Genomic DNA, 18215 nt, shown 5'->3' with positions numbered 1-18215 from the left:
TATATATATATATATATATATATATATATATATATATAGATATATATATAATGCTACACATTCATATCTTCGACAGACTCATTATGTTACAACTCAAAACTTCACACCCAAAATCACTTCCAATAGTATTTCTTTCTTGCAGCTCGACACTAGCGACAATATTCTGCTCAGCGACAAAGAAAAGTGGAACTAATCTAGAATCTACAAGGGAAGGAAAATCTACAAAATCTTCAAACTCGGAAGGTTTTGCCATTTTAAATGGTGGAAGCAATTTGTTTGATGATAAATGTGAACTTGCGGTTCACCTACAAAATCATACTGGAACAAAATGTTTTGAGTGCTCAATGTGCAAGGAATCATTTAAGGAGACTGAATGTCTCATGGAATATACAGGAGTTCAGAGTGGTGAAAAGTCTTTTTTGTGTTCAACCCGTATCAATCCTCTAGCATTGAAACAAAGTTTTGGAAAGCATTGGAAAAAACATAATGTTGCAAGCAAGGAAGATCTTAGAAATAATTCCAGATCTGATACTGGAGGCAAGTCCTTTTTATGTTCTGTGTGTAATAATGCATTTACACAGAAGTCAGATCTTAGGAAACATATAAGAATTCATAATGGAGAGAAACCCTATATGTGCTCAACATGCAACATATCATTTACACGGAAAGACCATCTTGAAAATCATATAATAATTCATACTGGAGAGAAGCCCTATGTGTGTTCAACATGTAACAAATCATTTACACGGAAGGGAAGTCTTAAAAACCATTTAATAATTCATACTGAAGGTAAACCCTATGTGTGTTCAACATGTAACAAATCATTTACACAGAAAAAAGTTCTCAGACGACATTCTGTAATTCATACTGGAGATAAACCCTATGTGTGTCCGACATGCAACAAATCGTTTACACGGAAGGCAGATCTTAAACAACATTTTAGAATTCATAGTGGAGAGAAGCCCTATGTGTGTTCAACATGCAACAAATCATTTGCATGGAAGGAAGTTCTTGAAAGACATTTGAGATTTCATGCTGGAGAGAAGCCCTATGTGTGTTCAACATGCAACAAATCATTTGCATCAAAGGTATATCTTGGAAAACATTTTAGAATTCATAGTGGAGAGAAGCCCTATGTGTGTTCAATATGCAACAAATCCTTTGCTTGGAAGGTAGTTCTTGAAAAACATTTGAGAATTCATACTGGAGAGAAGCCCTATGTGTGTTCAACATGCAACAAATCATTTGCATCGAAGGAACATCTTGGAACACATTTTAGAATTCATACTGGAGAGAGGCCCTATGTGTGTTCAACATGTAGAAAGTCATTTGCACGGAAGCAGGATCTTAGACGACATTCAGAAATGCATACAGCTTAAAAGCCTATTTTCTATTCAACATTTAATAAATTATTTTATCGGAATCCAATGTATTCAACATATTCAAGGTTTGATACTTGTGTAGCCTTTTTTTTGTTCTGGCATGTATTTAATGTGCAATAAATAGTTAGAAAAATGGGATTTTAGTTTTGAATGTGGTGTTAAGAAGTTTGTGTCAGAATCCGTTTGTTCTTTCACCTAACCGAGAGGTCCTTTCATCAGATTGCAACTTACCTTGTTTTGGGGGGGCCACTCCAGGATCAACAGCCACTATACCATCTTAAGCATGAAACCCCTAGTTCTCTGGCTGTCCTCATTGATACTTCAGCATGTAGATACTAGTTTCCTAGAAAAAAGACTTTTAATTAGTTTTGGGGACATCGGCCATCTAGAATAAGGGATAGAATCTAATTACACCTTCATAATGATGTCTTAAGAATTGTATATCTTCAGATCAAGAAACATAAAAAAAATGAACTCGTAAGTTTACAACTCTTATTTATTTTAGATTAATAATACATTTTGTGAATGATTCATAAGTTGAGTAACATGCAGGTTTCCATTAATCAGCTCTTTTTATGTTTACATTATACTTCAATACTTCCAATCAGTAAATGATTAAACATTGGTTTACCACTCGTTTCTTTTGTTCACATGGCTAAGGGCTTATATTTATGAAACATTATCATGATCTTGAAGTAAAAGTACGTACTATACCTTCCTATTTCCTTTGTACCTACTATACCTTCCTATGCAGGTACTCATCATGTATTTCTTTTTCTATTTAGATAAAAAATGGAGTTTTGACATTAAATGTCTCAATCAAATCATTTAACTTGCCATTTAATGAAAGCTTATTTTGGAAGGAAATGCGGAAATTTCGGAAAATGTATTCCAACCACAAAGCTTTCCTTCTTTCATTGCTGCCCCTTTATTATTTAAGTGTTCGGTAAATTTTGGTGAATTGTATTTACACGTTCCTACTATGAGACAGGATCATTATTTTTTGTGTCAATTAGGAGATAGGGGCATGTATCCAATTTCCAAATTTCCAGAGTTTGTGTAGTCTTTTGTGTTCTGGCATGTATTTAATGTGAAATAAATAATTTGAAAAATGGGAATTAAAAATAACTATTGTAAAGAAGGTTGTTTCACAATCAAGCACTGAAGTGTTACTTCCAACCACAATTGCAAACATAAAGATAACTAATGTCAGCCTTATAGTTATTATTAGATAGTTGTAGCCAGGTTTCCTTCATTTTAGCAAATGCAGTTCAAATGTTAGGGCTGAAAGGAAAGCGGGTTTGTGTCAGTAATAGGCATTTCTTCTGTTAATGTTGGGAAGTCACATTCTTCTGTTGATGTCACTATTGCATCCTGAGCTGGTAAACACTCCTACACAACTTCACCTCTGCCACATATGACTATTCAAAACACAGGGAGCTGGAGTCACTTACGCGGACTTGACCACGTTGACCCCACATTTCATACAAGGGGTAGCATTCACCTCCTGACCTCCTTTTCGGGTGTGATGTATTTGCGTCACTGCTAATGAGAGAAAAACGGGAAGAAAGAGAAGGAGAACCAATTGTTATTCAAACTCGCTTAGGCTGGGTTATTTGTGGAGGAGAAAAGCAACAAAACTTCAAATCGTTCATTCACCTCTCTTCACATGTCGGTTGAAGAAAATACCATAAATCAGTAATTAAAAAGTGATTGGGAGGACTTAGGGTAATCGAAAGAGAGAGCAAGAACTTGTTTGTTATCACAAGAACAAAAATTACAAAAGGATTCATTAAATTGCTTGAGTTGGTGTTTTAAGTCCACTTTATGCACAGTAGGGCTAATCGGGACTAGACCTATAGTTTAAAGTGGAATCCGAACCACTGTGTGTCTCCACCAAGTATGGAACCCGGGACCCCTAAAGATCCATTAAAGCAACAACAGTATCAGGCATTTATGGAAGAATATCTCACCTTACAACACTTGACACTCATAGCAGAAGATGAGGCCCTCAAAGTGCTCCCTTCACATCTTAATATATCCCAGATCATTGTATTCAAATGAAAGCAGCAGTTCGATCAAATTGATAGTAGTTTCATGCATCTTGCAAGATAGGTAGTGGACTTTAGGTAGTGGACTTTCCATAAATGATGTGCTTATCAACGGTGAGAAGCAACAACCAGACTTATTTCCTATTTTGATCCAATCCCTTTGTCAGCCGGTTGCTTTAATTTCTCACTTTCGTATCGTCAGGTGGAGGTAGCTTATGAAGATGGAGATTTTCAGTTGATTTTGTGCAGAGAAACCCCTGAACAACCAATCAGGGAATTCCGATTAAATACACTCACTTATGACACTAAGCCTGCAGGTTTTCTCACTACAAGAGTGCTTAAACAGTTAGCGAATTATGAAAGAGAGTTATCCTCTTGCCACAAGGAGCTTAGTCATGAGTACATGGATGACTTTCTAACAGGAGCTAATTCTATGGAAGATGCAATTGAGTTGTATCATCAATTGACACAGTTACTCAATAAGGGCAGCTTAGAGCTTCAGAAATGGTGTTCAAACAATCTGATAGTGCTGGACCTTATCCCCTGTGACTTACAGGACACAAATCTGCAGTTCCAATTCCTTTAAGAAGACGTGAAGAAAATTTTAGACATTCAGTGGAACCCTTCTATGGATTGAGTGGGGTGGAATTAGGATCGAACCCGGAAGTAATTACTACAGAAATGATCTTGGGGTGTTGTTCGTACTTCAGGGTAACTTAAAGCCAGAATGCCAGAACCGTATGCCTTGGGGAAAAAGAGATATCTAAGGATCAATAAGAGGGACTAAATAGGCTTTGTCATGAATATTCTGTAAAATACTTTCTGCTACAAGACCTTATCAGAAGGTTCTTACGGAGCCATATATTGTATCAGTAGCTGAAATGTGTTACATTTCAATGTATGAAGGTATAATAGAGCATAAAATTAAAATTGTAGAGGTACAGGGTGGTGCGCAAGTTACCTTATACATTACACATGGCACTAATGACGGAATGAGGAAACATTGATCGAATGAGTTCGGTGATAGTGATATTTCGTGACTACTAAGTGATATTTCGTGCTCACTGATAAGTTGGGGGTGCATACGATTTTGTCTTGTGGGAATGGTTAAGGACATGGTGTACTCCTCACAACCGACAAACGTAGCGTGATTGTGACTTATTGCGGTAGCTGAAATTGGGGCCACCCTGCATTAAAGTGAAAAATTTAGTGGAATCTTTTATGCTGGTATGTTGTAACATGAACGTTTTTAAATCTTTGAAGTCTATAAGGAAATATAAATGTCTATGAGCAAGCCCCAGCCACCAAAATTTTCAGGTTTATGAACATGTACGAGTTAATGGTAATTTTGTTAACCTCCCAGAACCTGAGGTAACAGGTATTTTTTTAATATAATTTTTCAAATGTAATATTTATCAAAATAGTCGTGGATGCTAGTTTTATTGGTTTGAAAAGTTTTTGATTCTGCCCTCCAATGTTAAGCGTACTACATGAAACAAACTGTGTGGTGCCGGTGGTTCAACGGTTTTAGCCTGGTTAAGATGCTCTCTTTGTGTCCAGTCCCATATTACTGGGTCTTGCTTGTTAGTTGATGCATATTTTTACTGTTATACTTGTATGTATTTAGGTAAACTATGGTAAAAGTTGTTCTGGGTGATGCAGATGAAACTTTTTTGAAGACATTAAAACCTACACATTTCATAATATGCCGAACATTTAAAATAACATTAAATACATTGAAGAGCGAAGGGTCCAGCTGTTGCAGCAAATGAGTATGGATCAGACGGCCATGTCCAATGAGAAGCCGATTTAGTATTATTCTTTCTCTGCCGGAGGAACTGTGTGAGGATCAAAATGTACCAGTGATGGGTGTGACAGTGTGGAGCTTGTTCTCCATTACCTTATCATGCAAAATCTGAAGGAGGAAAGAACTCAACACATTCTGAAAGTCCCTGATGTATACGAGGGCTGCTGGAAAAGTTTCTGCAAACTACCACCAACAGTGGCGCTAGTGTTCTGCTAATATAAAAATTGGAAGAATATACCTTTTTTATGTTTAACTTATCTTTGATTGTTTATTTAAGCCTATTTGTATATTTTTCACAGCAGTTTGAAGTAGTAGTTTCGTGTGAGAAATGGAAATTTCTCGTGAACACTTTCGGGCAATGATTTTTTATGATTTCAAATGTAGTTTAACACCGAAACAATGCATCGAGCGACTTCATTTGGCTTTTGAGGATGAAGCACCATCCAATAGGACTGTGTACAATTTGTTTTCCGAATTCCAGCATGGTCGCACATTTCTCAGTGATGAATTTGGTGAAGGTCGTCCATCCACATCTGTTGTTGCCAGTAATGTTGATGCTGTGCGCGAAATTATTAAGAGAGATCAGCATGTGACATACCGTGAGATTCAGGCATCCTTGAACATTCACATGAAAGCAATACATATGATTTTGCATGGTCATCTGAATGTACAGAAACTTCCAAGCCGTTGGATCCCACACAACCTGACTGAAGCTCAAAAGCAGGCTCGTGTAAATTAATGGTAAGAAATGCTAAAAAAATTCAACCAAGGCAAGTCAAATTTGGTGTACTACATCGTTACAGGGGACAAAACTTGAATCTTTTCATACAAACCCGAAACTAAACAGCAATCCACTGTTTGGGTATTTCAAAGTGAACCGAAACCAACAAAAGTTGAAAGTTGTTCGTTGGAGGAGTGCTGACAAGCAAATGATTGCTTGTTTCTTCGGTTATACTGGACATGTGGCAACAATAGCTTTAGAAGATCAAAGGACTGTAAATGCTGAGTGGTATACAACAATTTGTTTGTCAGAGGTCATCAATAAATTGCGTAAAACAAATCCAAATCGTCGCATTATTCTTCACCACGACAACGCCCACTCAGCACACCAAACTGTTGATTTTTTGTTCAGTAAAAATGTCGAATTCATGACTCATTGTCTGTATTCACCTGATTTATGACCTAATATTTTTGTTTTTGTTCCCACACATGAAAAATAAGATGCGTGGTGAGCGATTTGTGTCGCCTGAAGCAGCTGTCGACACATTCCGAACAGTGGTTTCTGAGGTATCAGCTTCAGAGTGGAAAAAATGCTTTCAAAATTTTTGTCGCGCTCCAATGCCAAGGGTTTCAGGTTCGAATCCCACTCAGGCTTGGTTGTTTGTGAATGTCCGTTCATCAATTTCATCCTCATCTTCGCAAATTAGCCAAGAGGCACAAAACGCGAAGTAAAATAAACTAAATCAATCAAAATTAAAATTGGTTTGAGCGTATGTAAAAGTGTATCGATCTAAGGGTGAATACTTTGAAAAACAATAAAGCCATTCCCAGAATTTCACATGTCTTTTTTCATATTGATTGCAGAAACTTTTCCAGCAGCCCTCGTATAAGGTGGATAGCACTTCGCTGTCTCCATCGGTAGACTTTGGCAGCACCAACAGCTGCTTCGTTTCCTTTGGTGTCCACACTGACAGAGAAGGGTGCTAATCGTCAAAAAATTTACTTTACTGTAGGGTGTCCGGAAGAGAGTGGTTCCAGACTCTAGAGTTCCCTGAAGGAATCCGAATAAACGATGACTCTCTGCAAAGTGTGAAATTCATCAAAGTACAACAGCTTTAATATTGCAGAGTTCTAACATGTAGATGGAACAAGCAGAATGTAAAGCAGTGCTGTAACTGTGCAAGTTAACAACAGGGCAGAACCCATTGACTCAATTGATATGGACTCATCCTTACAAAAAAACAGTAAAATTGGGGTATTGTGGTCGAAACTCGAAAAACTGTAGATTCCCCTGCCTTTGGGAGAGTGGATATGAGACAGGCAATTCACCAGCGGCGTATACTCTGGGTCATCTAGGTAATCGCAGATGACCCGGCTGTATTTCTTTTTTCCTAAATATATATATATATATATATATATATATATATATATATATATATACATTTCTTCGCAAAATTCTTCCAAACCAATTTCGATTCATACATTTCCTTGCTTCCAGCGCGCGAATACTTCCAATCGTTTGCCGCCGAATGTCCGGGAACCTTTTTCCAGCCGGTGGAATGACTTCAGGGAATCTCATCATGACGTCATTCCTCCCGCTTTCCTTACAACCCTTGGCGAGGAGGGAGGAGAAAGGAAAGAGGGGAGGAAACACCTCCTCTCAGGCGCGGTGATTCCGTGCCCAGGGTAAGCTCCTTCTTGTGAGAGTCCACCGGTCGGACTCTCAACCTTCAGAGCCTTTTCCGTTCCCTCCACTGAACTAGGGAAAACATACCCGGTAGAGTGCGAAGAACAGGAAAATTGAATAACATGGGCAAACCAATTCTACGCTAATTTTCACTTTACATTTGCTTCTGTCTTGCTGATTTCTGTTACTTGAACATAAATTTATCAAAAGTGAAAAGCTTAAATATTGAAGATGAAGCAAACTGAATTAAAATTCAAAGCTTAAGCAATTAAATAACCTATTTGCTGACTCCCCCCATCCTTGTATTTACAAAAATAGTGATTGTTTCTCCTCTCTAATCTTCAAAAGCAGCGAGAATACTTCTTTCACGGAACTGAATATTTTTTAAAGGGAAAGACATCAAAAATAAATTATACATATGTATGTATATATATATATATATATATATATATATATATATATATATATATTAGTTAATTTATGTTGCTATATTCCGCCTGTTTAGATTAATAGTGATGAAGATGAACGAATTAAACATAAATCGAAAAAAAAACACCAGGCACGTAACCAGGTGGAGGACTCGGGGGGGGGCTGAAAACCCCCCTCCACGAAATCCTACAAATACCTAATTTAAAAAAGTGTATAGTGGTAATTAATTTTACTTCACATTAGCAGGATTAAACACTTTGCATAATACGTTGTAATAATCTGAGATTCATCTTCAGGACTTCTAACCCCACTGTTTCAACTTTATGTGGCGGCTGCTAATAAGGGATGATCCCCATCCCGAAATAAATTTCTGGCTCTGACCTGCAATGATTCGAACTTTTAAAAACCTGTCATTTCGAGCTCGGAAAGGGATTTTTTTTATCATTCATAGGGAATTTCATTCTGAGCCAGGAACACAACAACAGAAGTTTGGCGCTTGAAACTGAATGCGTGTAGTCGTTGGCTTCGTGCTGTGCTTCGTGTTTATTATTTATTAAGGTGTTAGTGTTTGTCGTGATAGTGCTGTGTTAAAGGGTAATGGATGTGATACAAGATTTGCTGGTGAAACCTTTTGGAACAAGATCTTTTCAGGAGAAGTTGCAAATTGTTAATACAGGTAGTCCAGTGTCATCGCTTGAACTTATTTCTACACACAAAGACAAAAATCGGGAATATGTGAGGCATTTTCGCAAGCAAATTATGACAAAACACCATGGTTGACAGGACGTATAAGCTTTGCTTTTTTGTTGGCCGTGCTTACTTTTCGGGGCTGAAAAGAATGTATGGACGCGTGGCTGATACTGTAATCTTTGCAACACTTGTGCCAAACATGAAAAATCCAAAAGTCACGTAACTTCCTTTGTTAAGCTGCAATCTTTCGCACAGACACGTATTGACGTGAACTGGATAAACAGCGTGCTTTGGATGTGGTACAGCACAAATAATCGGGTCCTGGAGTAAGTTGAATTTTGCACTTAAATTAATATTGCGGGTTTTTATTTCACTAGTGCACGTCTTTCATTTTATATTTCACAGGCTGTTTTTTTATAGCTTTATAATACTGTCTTGTTTTATTATTTGAAATTCTACACGTATAGAATTCCGACACAATATTCCTAAATCCAATATGGAGCTTGACATAAATTGCACGGAAACTTTTGGAGTTTGAGGATCAAAGGTCTGAGATTACCCACTCGTTAGAACCAGCATACGCCACTGCAATTCACAGGTAGAGAGAGACGGGAAAGCGGAGGGGCATCAGGCAGATCGCTATCAAGAACAAGTGCTGAGTTCATCTGCACGAACACAGAGTGGCCTTGTGGAATGAGAATGTAGGCAGTACACAGTCAACTCTCTCTCGTCAGAGACTGTGCTAAGATGGATGGGATGGCAAGTAGGGCTCCAATACCTCCAAAAAACAAGTAAACAACTGGACTGGTATGAAATGCATCGGAATGCAGACAAATACCAGTTCGACGAATAGCTTTGAGGATGCGAAGTTGAGAAAACGGCAGTGGAAAGCATAATACATTCACAATCGAGCTTCAACCTAATTAGAGAAACAATAAAGTTGAAAGAGAGCAATGCAATCAGAACCTCAAGATGTATGATTTAACACGTGAAAAACATTGAGAACTCGTAGACAAGAGTACTTCAGCTGGCAGAGATGAGATTGCCAGAGGTCAAAATCAGGGAAGTGATAACCACAATAAAGTCTTTTCGAATGGATTTAGAAGTTCAAAAACGGTTGGACAAGTGTTGAGTGCAAAGGAGCAGCAGAATGGCCATTCACATCCACTGCTCGCGACAACACTGAGCAGCAACTCTGCTCCCTGATACAACTTCAGACCACAAAAGAGAGATTACTGATCACTGTTCTTCTTTGGTATAAATGGAGGGTAGGGTGGCCATTTTTACCCTGTAAACACTACAAGAAAAGAAAACCATAATGTGCCCGTTGAACTGTAACAACTGATTTAGACATCGCAAGTTCCAACACACAAAAAGACTTATGCTCGGGAGTCACCATCTTTAGGAATGGCTCCGCAAGCAGCAGAGTTAGGAAACAAATTTTGCGCATGTGTAGAATCGAAACTTGGTGAATTACTCTTTCATTTCATATATGGTTCATATTTGTAATGTGTATAGCATAGAAAATATACAAGTGTAAAACTCCGATATTCATTTGTGTACACCTGGTATATGATAAATATATAATATAAATAAGGATTGTTGCAGTAAACCAAGTCAAATTTCCAGAATACGCCACAGCTAGCATACCTTGCAAGTAAATGTCATTATCATTTTGAAATTCTCTATTTTTCTCAGTTTCGGAACCTGAAGGGAGTGAGCTTAGAGGATCATGACCAGATGCCAGAATTCAAGCAAATATTGTACATGTGTAGAGGAAGGCAACTATGTGCACCCCTATACACTTAGGTTTGCAAAGGGATTCTAAGAATTCACCAATCAAAGAATCAAATTCTACTGCAGCAACATCTCCAATAAAATTTCAACATAAACCCCAAGACATGTGCACCATGGATACTGATTATTTAGATTCAAACAGTGACTTAAAGTACCACATGTTCAGTTTGGAGCACTTCAGGAGAGAGTTGTACATACTCTGACTTCGAGGATGAGGATAGAAAAATCTTCAAAGGAAACAGTCTTGCAAGGTCAAGAATTCTGTACAAAGAATTCAGCATGACTTAAGTTGGGATTCCAAAAGAAAGTTAATTTTTGCTAAACCTTTTGGCAAATGAGTTGGTACATGTTGAGAAATATCTAACCACAGAAGACATTGTTATGTGAATTCTGAAAAAAAAAAAAATCGACTAAATGACAGTTTTGCTTTGCTTGCTGATGATTTTAGCATATCCAGATCTCATGCAAACAAAGTATTCCTAAAGCACCTTCCTGCAGTAGCTGCAAACATGAAACAGCTGATTATTTGGCCATCAGAAGAATCAGTCCATAGGCATCTCCCAGTTTCATTCCAGGCACAATACACTTCTGTGCAAAGTATCATTGGTTGTTTCGAAATAGAAATAGAGAAACCTTCAAATGCACTGTGCCAAGCTCTGACCTGGCCAGACTACAAGAAATGTAATATGTTAAAGTACTTGGTTTCAATAACCCCAGATGAACTTGTAAACTTCATTTCTAGAGGTTACGGAGGTAGAGTAACAGATACAGTACTGCTTGAAGATTGTGGTTACCGAGAGAAGTTACATGATGGTATGGTTGTGATGGCTGGCAGGGGATTTAAACACATTGAAACCATTCTCCACCAGAAAATCTGTCAGCTTGTGCATCCTCCCAGTGTCCTGGAGAACTCTTCTTTGTCATGAGAAAGATGCAAACAAACAAAGCAGATTGCCAGTTTACGAATCAACATTGAACGTATAATCCATGTATTGCGAGACTTCCGCATGCTAGCACCACTTTTGTGTCTTCAAATAAGATCTCTGGGCAACATTGATCATTGTGTGTTCATTGCTCCTGGACTCATAAATCTGCAAGGTCCACTGAATTCATGGTGGACTGGAAAAAGTTTCTGATTTTCGTGGCTAGAACTGAGGAAGGTTATAGGTTATGTATAATAGCTTATGATATTTAAATCATCTCTCTTATTTTATTGCATTATATCCAATGTAGTCAGTCTTCTTTAATGCTTAAATATATACTTGATAAAGTGTGCATTATGATTATGTTCTTTACTATGTTTGGTAAAAATAAAAGGTGTTCCTCAGTGTGGTGTTGTACAATTTTAGAGTTCTCATCTAAATACGTATACATGTACAGAATAGTATCTTAGTGCATTATTTTGTTATTCTATTACTTTCATATGTCTCTTTCAAATATGTATATATGTTTGTACAAGATTATGTCAGTATACACTATTTTGTGATGTTACTAATTTACTTTGATGTTTATCATGATCATGTAAATAAAAATTATTGATTCTTAAAGTATAGGCATGTCAGAACATAGATTATTTGCACTATTCAATTTATTAGAGAGACCTATTGCAATAAAATAACATGTGTTCTTTTAAAATTCATTCAAATCTAATACAAATTTGGACTGCTTACGAAGTACTAAAACAAATATGTATTTGTGTGTGTGTGTGGTGTGTATCTACTGTTGGATTAAAAATCATGGATACTCTAGTTTGGACTGCAATTAAAAATTAACCAGTAGACCTAAATAAAAACGAGTCACATCAACTCTGTGTTAATCTATGCTAACCATTTTTTTTTCTAGTAAGCCTTCTATTTTTTTATCATCATGAGATCAAAAAAGTGCCCTTTTTTTTAGCTTTGCAAGCGATCACTCTCTTTGAAATCTAAAAATGTACAATATGTGGTCCGATCGTGATGAAATTAACACAGACTTCAATAAGCTAAATTGTGATGTAACTCGTATTCTTTTTAGGTCTACTGGTTAATTTTTAATTGCAGTGCAAACCTGAATAGCTTTAATTTTTAATCCGACAGTAACGTCAAATAACTACAGACCTCTGCTGATAAGAGACAAGTAGTGCCTCACTGATGTAGGGTAACATCATTGGCTTATGATCAAAGCACGTCAAGGTTCCATGCCTGATAGCAGCACACGGTGTTTCAGATCCCACTGTAGGTAAAGTTCTGATTAGCCTTTCTGTGCAAAAAGTGGACTTAAAAACAAACTCAGACAGATAATTACCAATTACCATATTTTTGTTAGCTGCTGTTTTGTTTTGGCTCCGTCTACGTAATTGGTTAGTTATGCACTCAATGATTTACACTCGTATGTACTGCGGTAGAAATGTATGAAAATAATAGAAATGTTGTTTTAAGGCCCCTTTTGTGTGGTGATCAGCATGGGTGTAACTTGGAGCTTAACTTTTGGCAGCGTGCAGGAAAGAGGGCAGACTTGAAAAGTTTTCAATATCTTATCATTCACCCATAAGGATGCATACATGGGTAAAAATTACAGAGACAATTTAGAAATATATTTTTGATCCTTACTAATGAGTGCCTGATGCCACCCTTCTCAGTATCTTTTCAGCAAATCCTTCTGTCAGGACCTTGAACCAAATATGACAATTCGTTTGTTCTGCTCGCAGGGCCGTAGAGATGCTGCCTGGATAAATTTCATCCACATGCATGCTCATATGTTTCAGTTTCGTATTTAGACATGTTCCTTTTTTATCAATTGTGTAATAACAATCAAATGTTCAAAATTAATGAAATTTAATCAAAAAATAAATTATTTAAATGTTTTAAAAGAATTATAATTTGGATTTGGAAGTAATTTTGCTTATGGGTAATATTTACCCAGCATGCATACTTACATCCTAGTGGAGAGTGCTCATCTTCACACCTTACTCATCATTATCAGTTTCTTAATACAATAAAAATGCTTAAACTTAATAAAATTAGTTTAATCAGTGATGGTATTATTTACATGTTTTAAAAAATGTATAATGTGGATTTACGAAGTAATTTTGGTTATTGGTAAAAGTTTCCCAGCTACATAACCAAATACTGCACCATCATAACGTTATCTTCTAGACCTGTAAATAAAACAAAAGTATCTTAGATTTTACTTCTTTAGTGCTAAACATTATACATATAAGCCCCCAAAGGGTGCATAATAAACTTAGGAATGCATAGATGTAGATGAAAAGGGTACACTGCCTAAGATCAATATAGGTGTTAACCCTTAAACGCATGAATTATTTTTTGTCAATTTTTTTCTTGTTTTTAGTCTAATATCTGTTGTTATGTACTAATAAGTGATTTTGAATAATTTTTTGAAAATTTTCATTCTCCCTTTTTGAATTATGCCCCATTGCCATATGGTAACGCTAAGCGTTCACCCCTGCAAATTGATTTATTATTGAAAAGTTGGAAATTTTTTAATTACACTTAAAATTACTTTCAAAATTTGATTATTTTTTAAAATAATACAAATATTATAGATCGATTGTATATTAACACTAGAAGCACCAGGGTATTTTACTACCTAGAAGCGCCACCTCCAGTCAAAATGACTGGTATTTAAAATTTGACCATTTCTCAAAATGGATATTGCCAATAATCATGTTATTACTAATGAAACAAAATATTTTGTAAAAAAATACAAAAATATCATGAAACCCAGGGATTTTTATTTTCCATGCACTAATTACAACAATAAATATTCATTTTCTTCAAGGAAATAAGTTTCTGTCATGAACTTTCACATATTACATTTTTTGCATTTCAGTACCTTTTCTACACCAGAAACACATTTTCCACAAACATATTTGTTGCACATTGAACAAATGTCACTTGTTTTGTTTTCATTGCACAATGCCACCTGGCATTGGCGCCTCTTTCTGGAAACAGAGCCACTTACATTCTGTGCATGCATAGGTGCCGACTCCATGGGGCTTGGGGGGGATTCGAGGCCCCCCAATGTTAATGATGTGAGGGCAGAGCCCCCCCAATAATTTTGCTTAAGAGGATCTAATGTATTATTTTGCTTCTCTTCTAAAGTTTACTCTGAATTGTGCCACACGATCTTAACTTTAAATACACATTTGAAATGTTCTAGACCATCAACTTTGGGAGGCTGAGACCGCCAAACCATCAACTTTGGGGGGGGGGACTATGACCGGAGACAGCAAAACACATGACTTATTACTATATACTAAGTATATAATTATCATATATTTATCAGAGACATAATAAATTTAGCCAACAACTTCTTCAAGACTGTTTGGGAATCCCCTAAAGGAATTCAAATATTTAGGAATATTATTGATGTGAATGAGAAGGCTGGCCATACTGGACTGCGACCACTTTGCCCTCGTCGGTGGACTTTGAGAGCCTCCAGTATGCAACAGACCTTAAGGAACTATGAAAACCTTCTTAATTTTTTTGAGAAATTTTCTGAAGAAAATTCTACTGACGCAGCATCAAAATGTGCAGCATCAAAATGTGCTGGATACCTGGAGACAATGCTTCACTTCAAGACATTTTTCTTTCTCTCCCTCTACTGCCATGTGATGGATCCAATAGAAGAGGTAAACTGTAAGATTCAGTTTCCACACATTGATGCTACAGAAGTGGGATGAAAACTAAAATACTTGGCTGACATCTTTCAAGAAAAGCGAATGGGTTTTGAGCAGTTCTGGCAGAGGCCAAATGCACAGAGGTCAAACCCAGCCTCGTTGATGAGCCAGAATTGCCCCGGCAACGTCACATCCCTAAGAGACTTGAAAAACCTAACGCTGCCAAACCTCACAAGTTCTACACTCCAAAATAGTATTATAAATCAATATACACTGACGTGTGTAACACAGCAAAATTATGTGTTAAACAAGGACATGACTCTACAGGACTACAAAAAGTAACAGCCGTAGAGAAAGAATGCATCTCAGCTGTGAACAGTTGCACAACAAACTTTCAGCAAACGCGAGAATTCTTTCGCCAAGATTTGGATGCCGATAGGCTCTCCTTACACATGTCCATGCTTGGTGATATCGGTATGCTTGGTTCTAACTACTATGCGTGACATAAGGAAGTTTCTTTTGGAAGACAGTACCCTCCAGGAGTTTCTGCCTGAAGTTGCCAAATTCATGATGGTCCTCCACACTGTGCTAGTGACGACAGCCACAGCCGAAAGGTCATTCAGTGCTCTTCGCCAACTGAAGACATATTTGAGATCTACAATGGGGCAGAAGAGACTAAGCATGCTATTTTTTTTATTATTGCAAAATTAAATTTAAAAGTTAAATATTGTAGCAAGAACAAAAAAGTAAAACTTATTTTCCTACTATTTGTGTTAGCATTTAGGTAAATAATTAAATAAAACTGTTAAATATTGTAAATATTCGTTATTTTATGGGTACGTCAATACTAAGGTTATTTGCAACCCATCACATGTCTGTTGCGGACATTAAAACACACCCATGTCCTCGCCGGAACTCGAACCCGAGACCTCTGGATCAAAGCGAGTTGAGTCGACTACACAACATGTTCGGCTACCGAGGCTTGCATAAAACTGTTAGGTTGGCCTCTTAATGTAAATACATACTTTTCAATAAAAATGTTAATTATCTAAAAAAACAAATGAGCAGACACAAAAGACATAAAGAGACTTTGAAACATTTTCTAAACGTTTTTCATGTTACATTTCATTTGCATGAGGAATATAATAGCTGCTTAAAAATTGCTATAAGAAGATGTAATTTTTATTTTTAAAAAAGGGAGGGAGTGAGTCATTCATTTATTTCAGTGATCAGAGCCCCCCCAAGTCGGCAAGTCACAAGTTGTGTATTAAGATTTATAGATTTATACACATATATGTGTAACATAACATGCACTCCTTTCTCTCTATATACAGGGTGCTCGGAAATTCCCCTTACAAACTCCTAGGGCTAGTAGAGGGGACTGAGTAGACAATATTTGGAATAGGAACCCATGTCCGGAAACGTTACGTTTCCATGCTACAACCATGACAATGTGTCGGATGTACCTGTGTTGGTATGCAACGGGGTAGGCAGTACATGACGTCAGAAGATCACCTGATAACATAAAGTGTAATCATTTATTACAACCATGTTAAATAAGGTGTTACGTAAGATACAGAATTGAATGACGTGTGACTCAGTACATAATACAAACAAATTTATTTGGTAACAATGTCAAGAATTATTTTCCTGTAGTTTACGGTTATTACAGAGGCTGTTCAGCGTATATTTGACCAAACGCGATTCCTCTCCCCTGCTGTCAGAATGAACTCACCCAACCTTGGTCGGGCATGTTTGTCAGTATAGTGTGTGAGCTGTAAAAGATTGGTTGTGTTTTCTCACTGGGCCAAAAATCCCGCCCAAACTGAGCCGCTTTTGGGAGGAGTGTGTTGCATAACTTTTCAAGTGTTTGCGTTTTCTCGCTTGGCCGAAAATGCTGCCAAAACAGTTGCTTTTGGGAAGGTTATGTTGTAGCCTTTTATGACGCAAAGTTCAGTGTGTCAATGATCAGGAAGTAGTGTAAGAGCAAGAATTGTGACTTTAGTTTGACTTTATTCAAGAATGTGATCGGCAAGTATGAGGATTGCATGGCCCCAGCTTTCGGTTCTCCAACAAAGGGGACGAGAACACGTCCGTGCACACAAGCCACCACCAGTATGTAGGCGGAACTTCGCAGAATGGCCATGCAAGAGAATCCACCGACCCAAAGACAGATGGCGAATCATCTAAATATGTCTTTGGAAACTGTTAACCGCACCTTGCACCTGCATACTGGTGGTGGCTTGTGTGCACGGACGTGTTCTCGTCCCCTTTGTTGGAGAACCGAACGCTGGGGCCATGTAATCCTCATATTTGCCGATCACATTCTTGAATAAAGTCAAACTAACGTCACAATTCTTGCTCTTACACTACTTCCTGATCATTGACACACTGAACTTTGCGTCATAAAAGGCTACAACATAACCTTCCCAAAAGCAACTGTTTTGGCAGCATTTTCAGCCAAGCGAAAAAATGCACACACTTGGAAAGTTATGCAACGCACTCCTCCCAAAAGCGGCTCAGTTTGGGCGGGATTTTTGGCCCAGTGAGAAAACACAACCACTCTTTTACAGCTCACACACTACACTGACAAACATGCCCGACCAAGGTTGGGTGAGTTCATTCTGACTGCAGGGGCGAGGAATCGCGTTTGGTCAAATATACGCTGAACAGCCTCTGTACAAGCATAAGAAAACAGTTTTTCTTTGTGACGTTTCAGGAGAACACACGCTCCTTTCATCAGACATTTATTTTCATTTTTGACTAAAGATACAGGTATAACAATGGTTAGTAATTTTTTCAACAAAAAGAATCCGTTATATAATGGATGTTGTCAATGTTATATTGTTGTAATATAGCAACTTAACTGTGAAAAAAAACGGGAGGAAGATCATATAAGGTTGGGGAAAAAAGTTCATAGTTTCAAGATCTGGTTGAAAGAAAACGACATTTTCTTAATAAAATCGGACAAGGAAAATAAACCTGTCTTTATCCGAATTAAGGACTATATAGAAAAATGGAAGAATGTTTC

General features: G+C 37.3%; 1 protein-coding gene across 6 annotated transcripts in view; it reads left to right on the top strand.

Moving 5' to 3' along the window:
* LOC145987113 (uncharacterized) overlaps nt 1-1549 on the top strand; it is a 52063-nt gene extending 50514 nt beyond the window's left edge. For 5 of the 6 annotated variants that reach the window (XR_014441620.1, XM_083121589.1, XM_083121590.1 and 2 more), the window contains one exon: nt 143-1549. Coding sequence is in view for 5 of the 6 variants with exons in the window: in XM_083121589.1 (XP_082977715.1) it covers nt 143-1379 (1237 nt within the window). In the remaining variant the exon portion in view is untranslated. Of the gene's footprint in view, nt 1-126 lie in introns of all 6 variants that reach the window. The other variant, XM_083121592.1, reaches the window with a different exon arrangement.
* The last annotated feature ends 16666 nt before the right edge of the window (nt 1550-18215 follow it).

Source organism: Lepisma saccharinum, chromosome 4 (genome assembly GCF_977018435.1).
Source record: "Lepisma saccharinum chromosome 4, izLepSacc3.1, whole genome shotgun sequence".
Taxonomy (NCBI): domain Eukaryota; kingdom Metazoa; phylum Arthropoda; class Insecta; order Zygentoma; family Lepismatidae; genus Lepisma; species Lepisma saccharinum.
This window is presented reverse-complemented; position numbering and strand designations above follow the sequence as displayed.